General features: G+C 43.9%; 1 protein-coding gene across 4 annotated transcripts in view; it reads right to left on the bottom strand.

The window, feature by feature from the left end:
* Window positions 1–19814, bottom strand: part of ARID5B (AT-rich interaction domain 5B) — a 117747-nt gene that overhangs the window by 96437 nt on the left and 1496 nt on the right. For all 4 annotated transcript variants that reach the window (XM_039553625.1, XM_039553628.1, XM_039553624.1 and 1 more), the window contains one exon: window positions 7743–7968. In XM_039553625.1, the coding sequence (XP_039409559.1) occupies window positions 7743–7968 (226 nt within the window). The remainder of the gene's footprint in view (window positions 1–7742; window positions 7969–19814) is intronic.

Here is a 19814-nt window from a genome sequence, read left to right as displayed (position 1 = left end):
GCAACGCGAGAAGACTTGGAAGGCAGGTGGTGAATAAATTGGGTCTGGCTTTTCTCCTTCCCCCTACAAGGGAAATGACACCCAGATCTGGCCATGGTATCAACAGCACCCACAGAAGAGCCTGAGCATCTCAGCATGGCTGCACAGGTCACAAGCCAGCATGATTCATGGGCTGGTACAAAGACAGCTCCAACTTGATTAATGGAGCGCCTGGAGTCAAAGATGACTGCAGGACTCCAAGTCCTGGGCTCCAGCAGCACAGAATTACAGCACAGGAAAGCAGCCAGGCAGGAAAAAGAGGATGTCCTTGGGGCCCACCCAACTATACCACAACATTACATAGGTGCTTGGTTTTACAGATCTCAGTACTCACCCAATTTTTGGCTGGCTGTGTGGAAAGGATACAAAGAAGGAGAAAGGCATCAGTGATTTATGAGGGATCAACATATCTAACTAGCAACCATGGCACACAGAGGAGACCACTGATCACCTCCCTCCAGTGGTGCTGGGCAAGGAAAGTGCAGCAACACATAACAATAGATGTCCCAAACTGGGTCCCCCGGGACCCAGAAACAGTATGGGCAGGAATGAAAGAGAGAAGGAAGGCTGGGGAGGAAAACAGCACCCTCTAAACCAATAATTTAAAAAAAAAGGAAAAAGGAGAAAAAATAACCAGACACAGATAAAGTCAGATTCAGAGCACAGCAGCACTGCACCAGGACACACACGTTTCCAGTTACTGGAACAAAAACCCATGGTCAGTAAGAATTAAATGCAAGATCCAACAGTGACTAGAAGGGAAAAAATCCTGGAGAGCAGACACATGTGGGTTATTACACAGCCTGGCAAGGTCAATCCCGGTGCTAAAAACAGACAAAAATAACAAAAGCCTTCAAACATTTTTAAAGGGACACTGTCTGTGTCCCTTTAAAGGGACACTGTGGCTGCTTTGACACTGTCTGTGAATGGTCCTTATTTTTTATCTACTTATTTTGTAATTATGTAGGCTATCCTGTTCCAGCCAGAGGCTGCAACAAAACTCTTATTGATGGTGCAAACGGCTGCAACTTTGACTTTAAGAGAACGTGGGGCAGTTCTCTAGCTTCACAGGCAGTAAAATTTTACTCTTCCTCCTCTCGTTTTGCAGCAGTGATTCCTTCTCTGATGTTTCTGAATAGACCAGAACTGCCATTGCCAATGGCTGTGCTCTACACCAATGGCAAAGTGCCCGGTCATACCAATACATAATTGAAAATGCCTGATGCAGTGACAACTGCTATCACCACCATTCTGATAATCATGTTAGCTTGCTCCTGCTGCAGGAATGAGGTGGCTGGTGAACAGCCACTCTGAGTTAGGGGCTACCAAGACAGAAGTCACCTGGTATTTTGTTTACATTTCTTGGCATACCTTCCACATTTCAAAGAACAAAATACCCACATCCTCAATTTCCAGGGGTGATACTCTCACCCCCTTTTATAAAAGCTGGTCAAAGTAGGTCAAAGCTTGATAAGAAATCCAGATCTCTTTGATAAGGCATGCTTGAAGTCTGAGGTGTGTGGTGTTAAAACTCCTTTCAAGAATCACAAATAGATGAGGCTCAACACAATCCAGTGGTGAGTGAAAGGCTTCCATAGCCAGTGCTTCATATTAAAATGTTTTTGTCACCCTCATAGGCTTTCTTTGTAATGAAGTAGGCTCTCTCCAGGGAAAGGAAGAAATTAACAGCACTCAAATCATCCCAGCACTGCTCAGGCAAATAGCTGGCCTCAAGAAGGACAGACCCCACCAATCTCCTTCCAGGGAGGAGGAGGAAGGTGCAGAGGAGAGCAGCAGTGGCTCAAGAGAGAGGAGCAACTGAGGAGGGAGAGCCCCAAAATGCTACTGGAGATAGTGTCATCTCCAGGACTGAATTACTGGAAGTACACCGGACTTAACAACAGCACCACCTTTCAGCACTTAAAAGGCAGCCAGCAACTGAAGCCAACAAGCCAACAAGTATTTGTTAAACCAGCTGGTTGACCAATAATAAAGTAAGTATTTATCTCTGTCTGTCTGCTCAGCACCTCAGGTTATCTCTGATCCTAAATATGTTAACACCAAAGGTAAGCAGTAATTAAACTAAAAGAAGGTGTTGAACCAAGTGAAGCCTTTCTGCTCCACAGCCTCTCTGAACAGTCATCCCAACAGAGGTTCCTGCTTCACAGCCTGCTGGTGCTCTTGTCCTGCTGCAGTACTGCTGGCATGTGCTACAAGCTGCACAAACACAGAAGAAAAAGCCAGGCTGCAGTCTCTTTTTTCCCAAGGGAGCCATCATTCTCCATTCAGGCTCCATAGCCTCAACTATGGCAAAAGAACTGTATCAACTGGGTTGGTTAAAATGAGTTAGAGAGGTCACTCTGACCCACAAGACAAAAAACAACATACGGTGCACAAGGGCAGAGAGGGGAAAATGGGATAATAGGACACTTAGAGGAGCTTTATCAAGATCAGAATGGCATTCAGTTAGGCCAATGGAGACAGGAAGGCACAAGAAGAGGCAAAGAGTGAAGACAGAGAAGAATGGGAGGGGAAGAGAGGCATGACTTAGGCACAAAGTATCCAAAGTGGCTGTACTCTAAATAGCTAACAATTAGTTGGTCAGAAAACTATTGCGTCAAGCCAGGCGAGCCTGAACTGAGCAGCACGCGACAAACAATGAAAAAGGAGAGTCAGTGTCAGATCAGAAGTCACCACAAGTGTCTGAACATGCTACAGCTGCAGATTATCAGTTTTGATAATGTCATAGTTTGACTACATTATGACTTGATAATCTTCATCTGGAGAAATCATGCCTGCTGCAAGGCCACTGGCAAGTGAAACTGGAAGGGCCATGCAACAGCCCAGTGAGACACTGACTGTGGGGTTGGCACCTTCTGACAAGACAGCTCACCCCTGCTCTGCCCGTCCTTCCAAACTCACTGCAATCTGCTGTGGATTGGCCAATTTGTGTGGCAACACAAGATACAGCACAGAGCTGCAATCCAAGTGAAGATATACAAATTATGAGACTGGTAAAGACAAGAAAACGAGAGGGTGACCCAGTCCTGCAGCACCCAGTCCTGCCCAGCGAGCTCCACTGCAGAGTTCAACGGAGCTACTTCAAGAGAAGTAGGAAACAACTGCTGGAAAACCACCTACGGACTAGAAAAGCTTGACTGCTAGAATACACACCTCAGCTAGGAGCAGTAGTTGATTTTCCCGGGTTTCACAAGGAACAAAGATCCAGATTGTGTATCCTCAAATGCATGGCTGTGAGGAATGAAAGACAGGACAGGACTGACTGCTAAATTTTCTTTGGGTTTCCCCTCGCTGGACCTGAACAAACAAGAAGTGCGTGCAGCAAAACCCCTTCAGTTCACCAGAACTTGCTCATCCCATTACTAACACTGCCAGCGCAGGAACCTCAACTGCCCATTTTGGCATGATACTCACAGAGGATGGATAAAAAGAGTGGCAATGCCAGTTTGGGGACCAAACCCAGACCTCTGTCATGACAGAGCCAGAGGTTGGAGACTGCCTGGCTGTGGCAGCAGCTCCCACCTCCCTGCCCCAGCACAGGCAAAGGAGCCATTTGTTCCTTAGGTAAACCCAGGCAGCACTGCAGCCCAGCCTAACCCAAACCAACAGAGCTGGTGAGCACTAAATTCAGTCATTTTTCCCTCAGTCTCTTCTCTCAATTTCAGCTCTGACTCCTCTATCTTTTATTTCTTTTTCTAAAGACACATTTAGAGATGAAACCATTCATAACTGCCTATCCACAGACAGTTTGTGGCAGCATAATTGACAATGAGTCTGCTGCAAAAATGAAAATGCTGTTTTAATAACCTTGGCCTAAAATACATTCTGTTGTATGCCTCAAAGGGTTTCAATAAAAAGTCAACCTGTAGAGACATATTTTCTTGGCTTAAACAACAATCCAAAGCATATAAATGTAGTCCAACTATAATGACATATTTATAGGCCAATAAAGCTTACACTGCAGCTTTCATACTTCACTTAAAGGAAGTCTGTAAGAAGCAATGTTATATAAAATAATTTGAATTTTTTTTTCGAACTATAGCCCAAGGAATACAAATATGCAACTTTGCCACATTTAACTGATAGTGTTTACATTGCTTAGTTGCTAAACATTTTGTAAAATGAAATAATTCCTCATTTGGTGACTTTCCACTGGTTTACCAAATATGGGTATACAAGTCCATTTATTACAAAGAAAAATCCCCTAAATAATTCTAAAGACAAAAAAAAAACAAACTAGTGGCCTCAGTAGTGAATGATTTTATCAGACCAATTCTTCTGGAAAAACAGGTTCTCATGTTCATTATGAATAATACATTCCTGAGCAACTCTATTTTTATATGCTGCATTGTTGTTATTCTTTATTTTTCCTCAACATTTGAAAGAAATATTCAGAAAGCTATAAATAGTCTTAAGACATAAACTGCTAGCATTCAATATTGACGTATTTGTAGAAAGGGACAGAATGTATAACATAAGTATCTCAACAGGCAGAAAGAAATAATTCTTAAAAATCATTTTTCAGGCTGAAATCTTGAAGCTCACACAAAAAAATGCTATTTCGAGATCTTTTATTTAATACAGTCCTAAGGAAAAGTTCTGCATAATTCACTAGTCATAAAAACAACAGCATTTTACAGAAAAAAACCTCCAACAGCTTCTGCAGAAAAGAAAGGCAAAGAGAAAAGAAAAGAGAGGAAAAAAAAGAAGAAGAAGAAAAAGAGAAAATAGGAGGACAAGAACAAAAGAGAAGAAGGAGAGAACAAAAAAGGAGACAGAACTACCTTGTTCGAATTAGGGTCAACTCTCAATCATAGGTTCTAGAGGTTGTGGATTAACCAGGTGTTGCCTTAGTTTTGGCTAAGCAAGCGCCACTGAACACATGGCACAAAGTATACACTGCTCACACGAGGTCTCACTTTGCCTGGTTGTTGTTTGAAGCTGCCCTGCTCCCAGCAGCAACGTGTTTAATTAAGTATGTTTGCACAGTGACACTTCTCTGGTTCTGTATCAGCCATATTTTCATTTCATCTGGGTTATTTCACTCCTCACCACTCCTGGATACTGTAAGAAAGCTGATGTTGTTTCTTCTGTAAAGCTTTTTTGAGCTCTTTGGTAGGGATATAATTTCCTATTACCTTCTAGAGCTTGATTCAAAAACATCTAGTAGGAAAAGCTGCAGAATCTGCTCACTTTTATGGGATTTTTCTGTAATGGAAACATGCCATTTCACAGGAAAAAAGGGGTCCAGGAGATCACATTGTTTATCTAGGCCTTTTCAACACCTGGTTCAGCAACTTCCTCATCTACAGCCAGGGTTAAACACGAGTATCACCAGAGGGACCTTTGCATGACAGTGCGCTGTGCTCCTTTTACAGTATACAACCCTATTTTAAGAGGAAAAACTACCCCATACCATTGTGCTGGAGACCTGCTGCAGAAGTTACTGCTAATAAATCTTTTGATCACTGCAGCCGAGTGCTGCTCTGTTGGCAAGATGCTGAGTATTGGAAAAGGTCTGTGGGCACACGTCCTAACAGGCAGTAAAGCTGCCATTTCCCAGCAGAGAAGAGACAACACCAGCAGCTCAAATGCCTCGGACACCACACGTCATGCTCCTCCATTTGCCTCCAGCTAGGGACATGACAACTCCCAGAGCACTGACCAACCACTCAGAAGGAGAGAAGTAAATCTTCATATCGTGGGTGCTAAACGCCACAGTTGAGACAAACACCAGAGCTCATGGGCTGCCTACAGGACACCAACTAGGGCTGCTTCACAAGCTTTGAAGATCACCACTCTTCTGAGTTTTTGTCAGATCCAGGAAGCAAAATAGGATTAAATTCTTGGCTCTTTCAGATGGTAAAAAAATCATCTCAGTACTAGATTTAGGAAATTTCTTTGATTCCCTTAATAAGCTGCATCAATTGTCTATATCAATGTATCCAGTCAGCGATAGGTCTTCGTGAACCTTTGGTTTCACTCCTGTCAGCCAGCCATTATGAAGATAAAGGCAGTCAAAATCAAACATTAGCCAAAATTCCCTTTTCTACTGAAGAAAACCCCAACCCAACAATAAAGTCAGAGCCACCAACTGAAAATGAGCAACATCAGAATGTGGGGTTATCGAAATTATACCATATAGTTTGCATTTCATGAGCGTTTTCAGTATAACCCCTACTTTGAAAGGCTTAACATGCAACTGTAAGCTTTAGGCTTAAAGATAATTTTCTCTGGCTCCTAGGGTAGATAATAGCAATTTCGTAACTTACCACAAGGGTTTTTTTGTTTGTTGAAAACAAAAACAAGAAAACATTAGCACACAAAAGTTCTGTCTGAAAAACATTAAGATTCTTCTGATATAACAAACAAATGCAAATAAATGTAGTGCGTAAAGAAGATACCAAGGCAATAGCAGAGAAAATTACTGCATGTAATTACGAACTAGAAGAAACCACAGAGAAAAGCAAAGGAAGAGAGAAAGAATTACATGGATTATTTTTTCCCTGGACATGCAGTGAAAAATAAGGCCGACTTCCAACTGTACTTCAATCTTCCAACCTACATATCTAATGGTAAAACATGAGATTGACAAAATCACTTCACCATTTAATAAGATCAGAAAAATGAGATGCAGAAGATAAATTTTCCAAGACAGATCTTCAGCTTCATGTAACTTGGCTTCGATGCCAACCCAGTCATGACACTATAAAACTGAACTTGGCCCTGCACTCCTGTTCACGTAGATACAAATGCATCAGGCTTAGCTTTGTATTTCTTACCTTTTCACACATTATGGCCTAAATGTGATGCTCTTCAAACACAGACCATTTATTAAAAACTTGGCAGAAGAGAGAAACGTCCCTGGTATGCACTTCAAAGTGCCATCTCTGACAGCTGCTACACATCCAAGGTCCTAATACCACAAACAGGCACGTTTACCAACAGGAGACCCATCTCACTTGGGCCTGGGAACTCACCACAGGTTTTAGAGGTGTGAGTGCCTGTGCACCCAAAGCAGCCCCACATGCAAGCCTGTCTGCAACCATCCAAAGTAGCAGAGCTACCACCTCCCTTTCTGAAAACAAACAGGGAAAGAAAGCACAGGTCTATGTGTGGAGACAACAGTGGGGTGCTTGCAGAGCTCTATAGCAACATACAGCTGACAAGGAAACACTATGGAAGGGACACATCCCTACTGAACGAGAGACAGAGTCAACCGTACAGAGTCAAGGCAACCACCAGGAGCATCTCTGAGCTTCTGGAAGATGGGACATGAGAAGTGGAAGGCCTTTGTTCATCCCTGCCTGTCATAGGAGGCCTCAAGAAGACATGCCAGCATCCCCTCCCCACAGTGTACAGCTCTGACCTGATCCCACAGCCAGCAGAGCCCCAGGCAGAGCCTGTGACAATTATCTGTATGCGCATCTTCAGGGCTTGATCGTAGAGCTCCAGGCCATGTAGACGGGTATCACAGTGTTACCCCACACCAGTCCACAAGGAGCTTGAGATGAGCTCACTGCCACCACCCACCCCACACAGGCATCTCATTGCCACACCTCTGCCCCAGGCTCAGACATACCTTGGGAATCTGACAGGGCATGGCAGGATTAGGCTCATCTGTCTTCAAAAGACACTCACCTTCAGGCCCCTTCCCACAAGAGAAAGTAAGGGATACTCACCAAGGTCAGCCTTTTCCTTCAGGATATCTTTGAAGTTCAAGCCACTGTTCAGTGTGGATTGTCTGTATCTTGTCAAGGCCTCTTTCTGCCCATTCTTCCCCACATCCATAGGCTGCACCGGCTCAGCCCGGAAACCACACTTCCACTTGGAGAAATCGGACTGTGCCCATTTTGCCAAGTCCTCAAGCTTCACAGTAACTTTTTCTGAAACAGCAATAACTTCATCCTGAAAGCAGTGATCAGATGAGAACACAACATGTCACTCTGGGCTCCCTGATGACTGAGAAAACAGTAATATCATCCTGCACTGACTCCTGGAAAAGCCTATCTTGCTGCAGGCTGAGTAATTTTTTTGTATCACAGAATAGCTAGCGCTTAATTTATTCCTCTTGCCACCTAAGTGGAAAAATTAGTTGTTTACTTGAAGCAAATATACACGATCTAAAGACAATTTCTAGGACCAGGGCAATGATCCTAAAAGGCATTTGAAATGCAGGTTGCCAAATCACATTCTGTATAACCCAAAGCCTTGAGGGAAAGTTTGTTTTTTAGGTGCAATTAGCTGCAAATGTAAAAATTCATGGCTGGATGACTAATGGTTATAGCTAGTCCTGAAATAAATAGACTAAGTAAATCTCAGATTCTTGGAACTCTGACTCACCAGAAAATTCCTATGTTTATGGTACATTTTCCCTTGGCTTATACACAAATATTGAATTTAACTTTTGTCCTTAAAATTAAATAAAACTGTGATGTAATCCCAAAAGAAATACTACATAAATGTTATGTGCTTCCCACCAAAAGAAACTTGCACATTCTCATGTTTCTTAAAACCTTTTTCAAGATCAGAACTGTAATTTTTTTCCCCCTTCTAAAGCATACATTCTAAGAAAAGCACTTAAACTTAGTTTAGCCTCTAGAACATATACTCAAATTAAACAGTCCTAATTGCTGGATTTTAACCTTCCAGGAAACAATCAACTCCTCTCAGTCATGATGAATAAGCAGAATGTTTTACAGCTGACTCCAGTGAGCAAGGGATCAAGAAAGCCTCAAAAAATAAACAAACAAACATACATATCCAGCAAGATACACTCCAGATTTTTTGGTTAAAACAGCAGAAATAATTTATGTTGTAATGAGAGCTGGCTTTACACCACACCTTGCTCACCACACATTTCAAACGCTAAATACAATTACAGGTTCTTGAAATAAATAAACCAGAATCCAATTTTTCTCTCAAATAAACACAAATATTTGCAAAGGAGAGAGAAATTCTTTGAGTTATTAAACAAAGGGAAAAGCATGATTGATTCTCTCAGTGTGGGTTTTTTTGTCCACTGAACACATTCCTCAGGAAATAAAATACTGCTCAATGGAAAAAAAAAAAAAAGAGCTTTATTGTGACAAGTTGCACACAATACAAAACCTGAAGTAATTCTAGTAAAAAAACAGATCTGATACTCCACTCTTCCTTATACGATACAAAACTGTTTCATAAGCAGGCACCTTCATTACATTTAGTGCAATAACAAATATTTGGTCAGAAGTGAATAGCATGCTTATATGCTAAGCAAGCGTGTAATAAAATCTTTTCCTTTATCGCTGCACAGCATAAGAGCCTCCACCAAACAACAAACAATAACAGTGATGCTTTAAATCTCTGTTTATGACAAACGTCAATACTTTGTAAACAAGCACTGGATACTACGAAGTACAATTTCAATGGATGGTTTCACCCAATTTCATTACACTATCCACTTGAAATAAAAAAGCCGTAGTTGCTATGCATTTTATAGCTATTACATGGTGATTATTAAATGTCAGGATGGAAAAAAATAATACATATATATAAATATCAGCCTGCCTGCAGACAGTCTCAGCAATTTCTGGATGAAGTTCTCTTTTAGGATGTTGAATACCATCACCAGCTACTGCACAATTTCTAATATTCCTTACCAGAGAAATATATTAAGCAGCAGTTAAAAAAAAAAAAACAACAAAAACCTGACTTGGAGATCAGACATGCTTCTGGTTAAAATATTATTTTCCAAATAGCTCTCATGATCAAATGATTATGATTTCAATTACTAGTTTCTTCATATCCTTTCCAAGAACTGGTATGACTAATTTTGGCTGGCATACAAAGTAAGCTGAGCAGACAATTTATTAACCAAAAGAAAAGTACAATCACTATTACATCATCAATGAATAAACTTGTTTTTGAGAATACAACCTTCACACACACACGCACATGATGTGTACACAGGAGAAAAAAAAAGGAATTAAAACAAAAAAAAAAGCCCTACTGTACCAAGGGTGAAGCGATACTGGGGCACTCTGCCCAGCCTGCCATGGAGGGGGAACTGCAGAGGCAGGAGCAGGGGGACCTTCTGGGGAGCTGGGGAAAGCACACCTCAGCCATGAGTTTTCTGTGGCAGCAGTACATCCAGCCATGGGAACATGGGGTGTTCAGCATCCCCACACTGATGTGAGGGGCCAGGGAAAGACACCGCGAAAAGACCACTCCGTGTCCCCCTCAGCCCTCTGCAAAATGGCACCAAGGCTCCAAATACAGCCACAGTGTGAAAAGGGGTGCCCAGGATGGCACCAGGGAGCAGCCCAGCACAAATATGAAATACAGAAGGAGTCCAGGCTGTCCCTGTGCTGTGACAAGGGCTCTGGGCTGAACCCCCCACCCCCACAGCTGATGGCCCCTTGTCAGGGCCACTCAGTCACCTCCACACCATCTTTGTCCCCAAGGACAGCTGGTCACCCCTGCAGCCCACGTCCCTAAGGGCACCAGGCTGGCCCCCAAATCCCTCTCCCTAAGGGCACCAGGCTGGCCCCCAAATTCCTGTCCTCCCCTTGTACTGCCAGGGATCACCACAGCAGCACGAGGGAAACGCGGCCTAGTTCACTCTGAGGTGGGAAATGGAAAAATTACCTGAACCCTTTCAGGGCCTGCCTTGGGTGGCTCTGCCTGTCACAGAGCAGGACTGGACAGACCTGCTCCCTCCCTCACCACTCATTTTTGACCCAATTCACACAGAATTGTCCACGTCCTTCCCAACTTATCAAACACTCCTCAAATACTGCAGATCAGACTGCAGTCCTCCTCTGAGTGCCGCTACCAATGCACATCTCGCTGGTGTGGGACTGTATCTCCAGGGACATTTCCACCCAGGTGCCTCATCATACAAACACTGTTACCCAGCAAGGCATGGCAGGCGCCTCCAGTCCCCGCTTTCTGAGGAGCCTGAGCCACAGGCAGCTCCAGAGGGGCTGTCTTCCCCACATCTTGGCAGTGTGCTGACACAAGAGGTCATCTGCCCCTCTGCCATGCCACCCAAACAGAGGTCACCCAACTATCTCACCAGCTCCGGAATTTCAGCGTGCTTGCCAAGCTTTCACACATCCTTAAGCAATCTTTCCAAGTGCTCAGCCCTAAACTACTGTGGGGTTTGGCGGGTTTTTTTTGAGCAGCAGGTGACAAAAGGGTCCCTCTCCTTTTTGGTTAAGGCCTGTGTCACAACAAAAGTTGCTCTGGGAGACCTGCAGGGCTCTGCCAGCCAGAGGAGCCCCTGCACCCATTTGGTATCGATCACTATCTACTGCTGCAGCCCTTCTAGAGAAACCCCTTCAACATGATGACAAAAGAATACAGATGTTGAAAAAATAAAAACCAAGTACACGGTGACACATGACTAACAAACCTTTAGAAGATTAAAGAAATCTGCTGTATAACCTTCATGTCATTCATAATTATATCTCTCTGCAAACATGGAAAACCACCCACGTCGCAAATAGTGCATATATATCTCTACCTATACAAAAATCAACTCATCATGTATTAGCTATGCTCTGAAGTGATGTGTTTATGAGGTCTCCATTGCACGGTTAAGTCTTTAATTACCATTTTTTCCTGCTACAGCAAGAAGAGAAAAAAACAACCACTACAGATTTCAGCTCTGCTCAGGAATGAGATTTATCTCGGGTGCACACTGACCAACCAATGGTCAGTGGGCCAATGAGCCAATGGTCCCAGCCACAATGTTGTCCAAATCTCAAAATAAGCACTGACTACAGAAAGAGGCACTTTTTCCCCTGCTTCTATAAAAACAGTTATCGAGTCAGCCTATAATTTTAGCATGTCTTACAAGACTTCTAAGCAAAGTACAATTCTTTCACCTATCAAGTAGAAAATGGGAAAATGGTTGAGAAAGATGGTGACACAAACCCCTCTCATCCCTCTCTTGTTTTTTTAAAAGCATACTGGATTTGCATTTCCAGAGAAGTCATCCAGGGAGAAGGGGACAGCATCTTCTCGAGAGCCGTTATGCTTAAATATTATGTCACTGTTGTCTAAGCAACCATCACAGCCTCGTGAAAGCACAGAATGCTATATTGCCTGACTCAGCAGATGGCTGAAATACTTACATTCAGGGAAAGAGGTCAGGTAGTTAGAATAGTTTAAAGCAGTTAATTATTTTTTAGAAGAAATATTAACTCTTACAAGGCAGGGAGTCACAGAGCAGCACAGGGAGGTCGTACATCTTGACTGCACACCCGCATATGGTACGTCACAACTCCTTACTCATTGCCAGTAACTAGGAAAGATTTATATTTTAGAGACACTGAGGCAGACTTAAAGGAATTACAGCAACTGAGATATCTCAAAACTTTCACATCCTGAGACTGTTTTCACTCCAGTGCTTCCAGAGGTCATTTAAGGAATTCTGGAGGGCACAAGCGAGTCAAACACCTGCTTGGTTGTCTCCTAACATCAAATATGTGGCCTAGAGAGAAACAGGAGATGTACTGTAAAAACTCTTGCTGATAATTACAGGAGACACTGCATATCATTTATCTGATCAGTATGATTTGCATTAGAAAACATCTTCAAGCCTTTTCCGTGAAATCTTTAGCACAGTAGATAGCTGGGGATGCGTATTTTACAACCCAGTACATTGCTGATGAAAACACATTCATCTGCGGGAGCAAAAAATACAGCGTGACTCTTAGGGACTGCATTCAGCGGGGATAACAGAACTGCCTATTTCATTTGGGCATAAAGGCCTCTCTTATTCTGGGCTGGTTTTATGACCCATGTATATTGTAGTGTTTTTGCAATTTAGGTGAGAAGGACCTTCCCGTACCGTGTGTAACAAGGCAGTTCTCAACTCAGGAATCCCACTCCCTGCTCTAGACCCCTTTGAGGAGCAGGAGGTCATGTTGCAGACATGGAGAAAGGAAGGAGGGGGCTTGTTGCCAATAAGCACCTTTCCTGTAGGAATGCATTTACCTGGATGCTTGAGGGAAGTACCATCAGCTTTATTTGACAGCACATCAAAACAAAAGGTCCTGATCACAGTCTTCAGTCCAGAGCTCTTCTCTGCCATACAGAAGCTACCAGGGCTCTGGGACAACAGCAGAAACCAGGTCATCTCAATTCAGCCCTAACCCACTCACCAGAAGTCACTCAGGAACCTGAACCCAGGTCTCCAGAAGCACTTCCTACAAGCCGCACTTCCTCCAGGGACCAGATCCAGCTCTAAAGAGGCAAAGAGCATCTGTACAGGACTGATTTGCTCTCAGAGACTTCCTCTAGAGTAAAGAGGTCCTGTTTTCCTGCTGCCAGCAGCGGGCTGGGAATCTACATGGCAGTTTTTAAGACTGCAGGATCATAAACCGGCTGAAAAATTGTGGCTGTGTCATGGAAAAGGCCTGGCTCTGAGATGTGTCCTGTTCAGCCTCCCTACAAGGTACACAAAGGACTCTCCTGCCATACACTCTCCTGCTCTTCCAGCAGAACCCTTGGAAGCATGATGCAGACCTGGGGACCAGGGCACACCTCTGCCAGGTGGGAACTCTCCTCCTGTTCTGCAGGTGGGATCACGAGAGGCTCCAGAGCTTGGCACAGGCAGCAACAGCTTCATTTCCCCCTGACCATGCCTGGAGTGCCTCATTTGGTGCCATCTCCTCGTGCATCCCTTAGCCCAGGGCAGACAGGCGTCCCAAAGGATCTGTGGAGCACAGCTGACCACTGGGGTCTGGACCTGCTCCCTGGAGGTGCCTACACACAGGGACCTACACAGACCACTGCTCTCCCCCCATGAACATATGGAAAGAGCCTTGAGAAGGAAACACTGCACAGATCAGGAATTTACCCGGCACACCAGAGAATTTTAAAGAGGCCAAGGCAGAACCTTTCATCTGTTAATCCTTTCCTAATTACTTTAAAGGGCTATAATGATCTTGTTAAATTCAGGTGACAGGTATTTCCCCAGCCTAAGCACAGCTGCACAGAGCTGTCTGAAACTCACACTGATGTGTTCATCCCTTCTGCCAGGGTCCAAAACCAAGAGAAAAGACCACGTTAAAGGACACAGCTGAAGCACGTGAAGTCCTATGGTTTTTGCTTTCCCTTGTACTAGCAAGCAGCGTTTTCCACATGATTCAGTAATTCCAAAGTGAGACACACAAAATGACCTGGGGCAGAACAGCACCATGTCTCTGCAGGATGCTTTTTGGGGTACTGGTACACCCAGGCCAGAAGGAGGGTGGAGATGGGGTGCACAGAGGGGCGTCTGTGAGCAGTTAGACATGACATTTCTACTGTGAGCCTCCTCCTTTGTGACTGGGGTATTTTTTTCTCCCTCCTCCCACTCACAACCAGAGGTTCAAATTGAATTTATATCTGTCATTGCAGATAGAAGTTCTGACCAAAGAGAAAATAGGCTTCAGTCAAAATGTTTTCCCATCAGGTAGCTCACAGATCTCAAAGAGCTGTTTTAGTTTAGGCAAGTTGACAAGCAATTCATTCCTAATTTTGCCTACTACAGTTACAGTACGAAAAGCTTTCCTCATAGATTACATAATTATATTTTTCTTAACAAGGAGTACATGGCATTAGCAGGTTTAAATTATGCAAGCTTATTCTTTTGTCTTTTGTTATATTGTGTTCTATTGTGCTGGTAAAACAATATGTGCTTTAATTAGCAAATATCTGTAAATAATTTACTTGCTTTTCATACAGCAGAACAATGGAGCCAATTTTCACATACATCCACTGAGCATGTCTAGAGGGTTTCTTGCCAGAACCTTCCATTGTTCAGTATGTGTATCAATCTGCCCATCATTAGCAGCTAACGTTCAACAACCCAGTAAGACATTAAAGTTTTGGCCCCTGGGAGTAGCCTCAAGCCCCCCAAACCCGAGGCTACGCTTTGCACAGAAAGATTAAAATATCCAGAAAATGAAAACAAACTCTTTTATTATCTATAACCCTGGCACCTTTGCATAGAAACATGGACGCCTGCCAAGCATTAAGGTCATTGGATTAATGCCATAAAATGCCGATGTTCATCTGACCTTCTGACTGCATTTTAGCTACAAATAAAAAGCTCAACTTGATCCGACACTATGAATCACGCGAGCGTCTAGGCTGTGCAGGGTTAATGCTGGGTGTGAACCCACACTGCACACGCACAAACACACACATGCACACAAAGAAAAAAAGCTCTTAAATCAAGAGTGGATGACTGTTCAGAGACTTAAGGCATTGTTATTTTGAATGCGAATGAAAGGGCCAGAACAAGCATTGCAAGAATATTTCAATTATGTATTTCCCAGAACTACATCTCTGAGCAACTAATGCAAATATTGCTCCCATAGCAGTAGAACTTCTTCCCGAATAAAAGCATACGAGAGCTTGAATCAGAACATACTTTCTATATCATTCGCATATTGTTTGAATATTATTAAAAATGCAAAATCTATGTATGTGTTACTCTCCTGAGCAATACAGTAATTATGATTAAGGGACAAGCAGCACAAAAAGAGCCAATTTATCTTACTTGCGCTTAGGAATACTATTGTGTAACTAAGCAACTAAAGACAAAATATAGTCTAATTAATTCACTCCTATGCTTATTTAAAAGACACAATTAGAACATTTTTATTTTCCAGCCTGCACAGTATCTCAACATGCTTGAGGGTGTACCATGTGAGGCCTATTATTCTCCAAAGACAAGAGTTTAATGTTTAGTGCCACTGATCAGACTGGGAACAGCAACTCTGGAAAGCAGTGGGTGTATTCTACAGTCTGAATGCACAGGGAAGGGGAGGGAAAGAGGAAAGGAAATAAAATAAAAAGTTGTTGGTTTTTTTTTTTTTTAAAAGGAACCTGCCTTAAATGACCAGATATTCCAGATTGCAGGATTGCAGGCTAATGGCTAGCAACATGTGGCTTGTCTGAGTAACATCATTGCCCTCTCCTTCCTTTGCCAGCATGTGCTACTGGTGGCAAGAGAGATAAAAATATACAGAGTGGATATGCAATTACCAAACCCACGATATTTTATGACAAATGCCATTTCCCTAACACTGCTATTACAGTGTGCCTGATTTCCAAAGCTGAATTAATTTGAGCAAGTGTACATTGGAGATTGATGCTATTAGCATGATTTTTAAAGCACCCTTTAATAATCATAATCTGCATGTTTGAAACGTGTTGCCATTACCAGTGTTGACAGATATGAGCATAAGGCACACACCGTAGAGACTAAAACGGGGCTGTTCTCATTTCAAATAAGAGTGTACAGATTCCTACGTCCGTAAAAAAAAAAAATACATCAATTACTGTGCAAAGAGAGTAGCACATTTTTCTAGGGGGGTGGCAATAAAGCACTGTTGGTATACACCATGCCCAGGCCAGCCTATGCTACCTTTCTGCACTGGGGTAAGGACCCCCACATGTGGAGAGCCCCTATAAAATGAACCAGGCTTTCAATGGATGCTGTCAGCACCTATCCCAAAATGAAGAGAGAACGAACACGCTGCCTCCTTTAACTTTCTGGAAGAATCTCTTCTGCAATTATAAATGACACACATTTATGGAGTGACTTCTTTTTTTTCCTTTCCCCCAATTAGTCTGAAGATGCAAAATACTTCTAGGGAAATAATTACAGGAAACTAGCTCTCTCCTCTCCTCTGTATGAGCAACGCTTACTCATGTAAATTACTTGCATGAGTAAGGATTATTTGCAAAGTGAAAAGCATTGCATCAGATCCCCCAGTTTGGGAGAAGAGATGAAATCAACATGAGTTCGTAGTAAACTTTGCTGCTGATGAATGAACCAAAGGCAGATCCCCACTGACAGTCTGGCCTCAATGGAAGCAGCACTCACCACGATGCAGGGCAATGCAGGGAATGTCATACCACGCAAAATGAATTAGTTGCTTGTTCAGGGTTTTTTAGGAATTGTATGCATCACATCAAATACCATTCCTGGATTTAATGAGTACCAACTTTGAAATATATTTTTAAGCCTAGTCTAATTCATGCCAACACCTTTAAAAACATGAAAACACAAGGCACTAACAAGCATTTTACTCTACAACTGCTTCTGCAAAGGTCAGTCATTCCACAACCCCACACCACCTCTTGGAGCAGAGAGCAGTAAATGAGCTGGAGGAGGGTTTGGCCAAGACCCTGTGGGCTGGAGGGTGAGCCCACCTTGTGCTCCCTGAATGCCACAGGAGCAGGGTGCTTCACAAGGGGACTGGGTAGCCGCTTTCTGACGGCACACAGCTTCTCACACTTGGGTGCCAGCAAAGCTGGGGGGCTGCTTTCCACATGAAACTGTTTCAAATACAATGGGGTGCCCTTAAAGCCGCTCCCTCTGGATCTCCGCAGGTCCCCAAGCATCCTGCTCTGACCCCTGTGTGACGCACCAGCCATCAAGGACATCTTCCCATGCGCAAGGTGACACAGGGGACTGCGCTGGACCAGAGTGAATGAGAAAATCAAGGCAAAGTGGTGACTTCCTCCAGCAAAGGACTCCGTTTTGGCAGTGGCCCTGCAGGGATGAAGGAGAATCAGTTTTTCCCTGCTGGAGGGAAGAGAGAGAAGGCTGCTCTTGCTCTCTGGCCAGTGTTGCACCTGCTGCAGTGTCTGGGCTTGATGGCGAGGTGGGAAGCAGCGTGCCCAGGCCACTGTGCTTTAAAAGCAGCAACGAAGTTTTCAGTGAAGTAGCACAAAACTCTTCTAGTTCACCTAGCAGTGGCCCCACAAGTACTGTTGCTCTTACAAAAATGTCTTCACTGCTCCTGCGCAGCAAGACTCGTGGTCTGAGTGTGATGCCAGAGGTGGTCCCAGCCTCTCCATGTGTGTCTCCTTTGGGATGCAATGAGCACCAGGGCCAGGAGTAACCATACCTGCTGCATGTGAGCAGCCCCATCCCATGTTCACCATCCACTGAGACTCCCTGGGAAACAACCTCTGGCCAGCTCCTGGCACTGAAAGGGAGTTTTTCTCCACTGTGGCGATAGGGATGCTGAGCCTTAGGTGGAGGGAAGGGTACTGCAGCGGAAGCACACCTGGGCTTGAACCTTCCCTGGGTCTGGGCAGTGCACAGAAACATCCGGTTTTAGCAGCAATCGGAGTTATATTTAAATCTGGATGATGAATTCAGCTAGCTATAAAAAGACTTATATTTACACTTATTGCTGATTAGCTCAAACATTTGGCAATCAGCTAAAATACGCCATCAGAAATTTCTGAGTAACAGAAGCATTACATCCCTCCTTGCTTCTCCTCCCTCCTCACAGCCACTAGCTGAATATTGTCACAGTGTCAGTGCTGCCATGACGGAAAACAGGCAGCCAGCTGCTTCTATTAATCACGCCGCTAGCGCAGGTAGCTGCTGGAGACTGTGCCTAAATCTCCGGTGGGCTCAATTGCAAGCCTGCAATTCAGCCACTCACTCCCCTCACCACCAATTTCTGTGACAGCAAGAGTCCTGTCCCCCTTTGCCCCAGACACCACAGATTTGCAATACATGCTTAAGCACTGGCTCACTCCATTCCCACTCCCCGAACACAAGACAAGGTGTTTCACCCCATCACCAGTCCCACACTGTGAATAAGGTCCGCCCTGACAGCTATAAGGTGCATCTGACTCGAGAGCCACCTCTCCTCCCGCAGAAGGAGCCCAGTCCAGAGTTAGGAAGCCCCGTGACCCCAGAGGCGGCCCTGCTGCCCCTTTGGGAACCGATATGGATGTGATTCACCAAAGGGACCGGGATCTCGGGGTGCTTAGGGTAAACAGCCGCCCCTGCGCCCCAGTGAGAGCGGTTACCCCCACCCAGCCAGCACCCAGCCTTTTGTCTCTCTGCTGCCTGCACATCCCCAAGCACCATTCGGATTGTTCCAAACTATTAAAAATCGATCATAAAAAAATCATTCCTATGTCTATAAACAAGTTAATGGAGTAAGTGAAAACAAAGTACATTTCTTAATGGGAGTGTTATGTTGCCCTCTCTAGGCCCTGGCTCTCAGTGCCGGTTTCTGTAGGCTCCCTGCCAGAGAAGTATCACTCAGAGCTGTTGCTGTTGCTGCTGCTGCTGCTACTCTGCTAATGAATGACTAACTTAGGCCAGAGGGGAAATGACATCACCGGGGTGTAAAACACAACTGCATTAGGAAACTTTTTACCTGCTTTACATTTGTCATAATTATTCTACACAATACGGCCGGCATTTGCATAATTTCAAGGCGTGCCATTATCTTAATTGAAAATTGTTTTCATATGGTTGAATAATGCAGAATGACATCAGTTAAAGCCCGAATGAAATACACAAGTATAATCACACGGCTAATTACTAGCGGTGTTTGCACGTAAAAATAAATAAAATTGTGCGTATTATTAGGAAGGTACACGCAGCTGAAAACTCTCGTACCAGAGCAGTGTTTTACTCGCAATGGTAGGATTAATTTTCTCTGATGTTCCCACCACAGTAACATGAGCTGATCATTAAGGCGTATTAAAATGATTTGTGTCCCTTTCCCCACCCCCCTCCCTTCCAAATATCTTTCATTTTACACACACTCGAGACACGCAGAGGCACAGTTTTAAATAGTCACCACGGGCAATTTCAGAGCATCCATTGCTCACTGTCATCTCCCTGATTCTTAGGAAAAGGCTCCCTTATCTCAGCGGCACGCACAGAAAATTAAAGTGAAGAGGTGGCAGCGAGCGAAGGTGGCTCTGAAACGCGTTTCGGCTGT

Source organism: Corvus cornix, chromosome 6 (genome assembly GCF_000738735.6).
Source record: "Corvus cornix cornix isolate S_Up_H32 chromosome 6, ASM73873v5, whole genome shotgun sequence".
In the NCBI taxonomy this organism is placed as follows: Eukaryota; Metazoa; Chordata; class Aves; order Passeriformes; family Corvidae; genus Corvus; species Corvus cornix.
The sequence above is the reverse complement of the archived record's forward strand: the minus strand, read 5'-3'. Positions and strand labels throughout refer to the sequence as shown.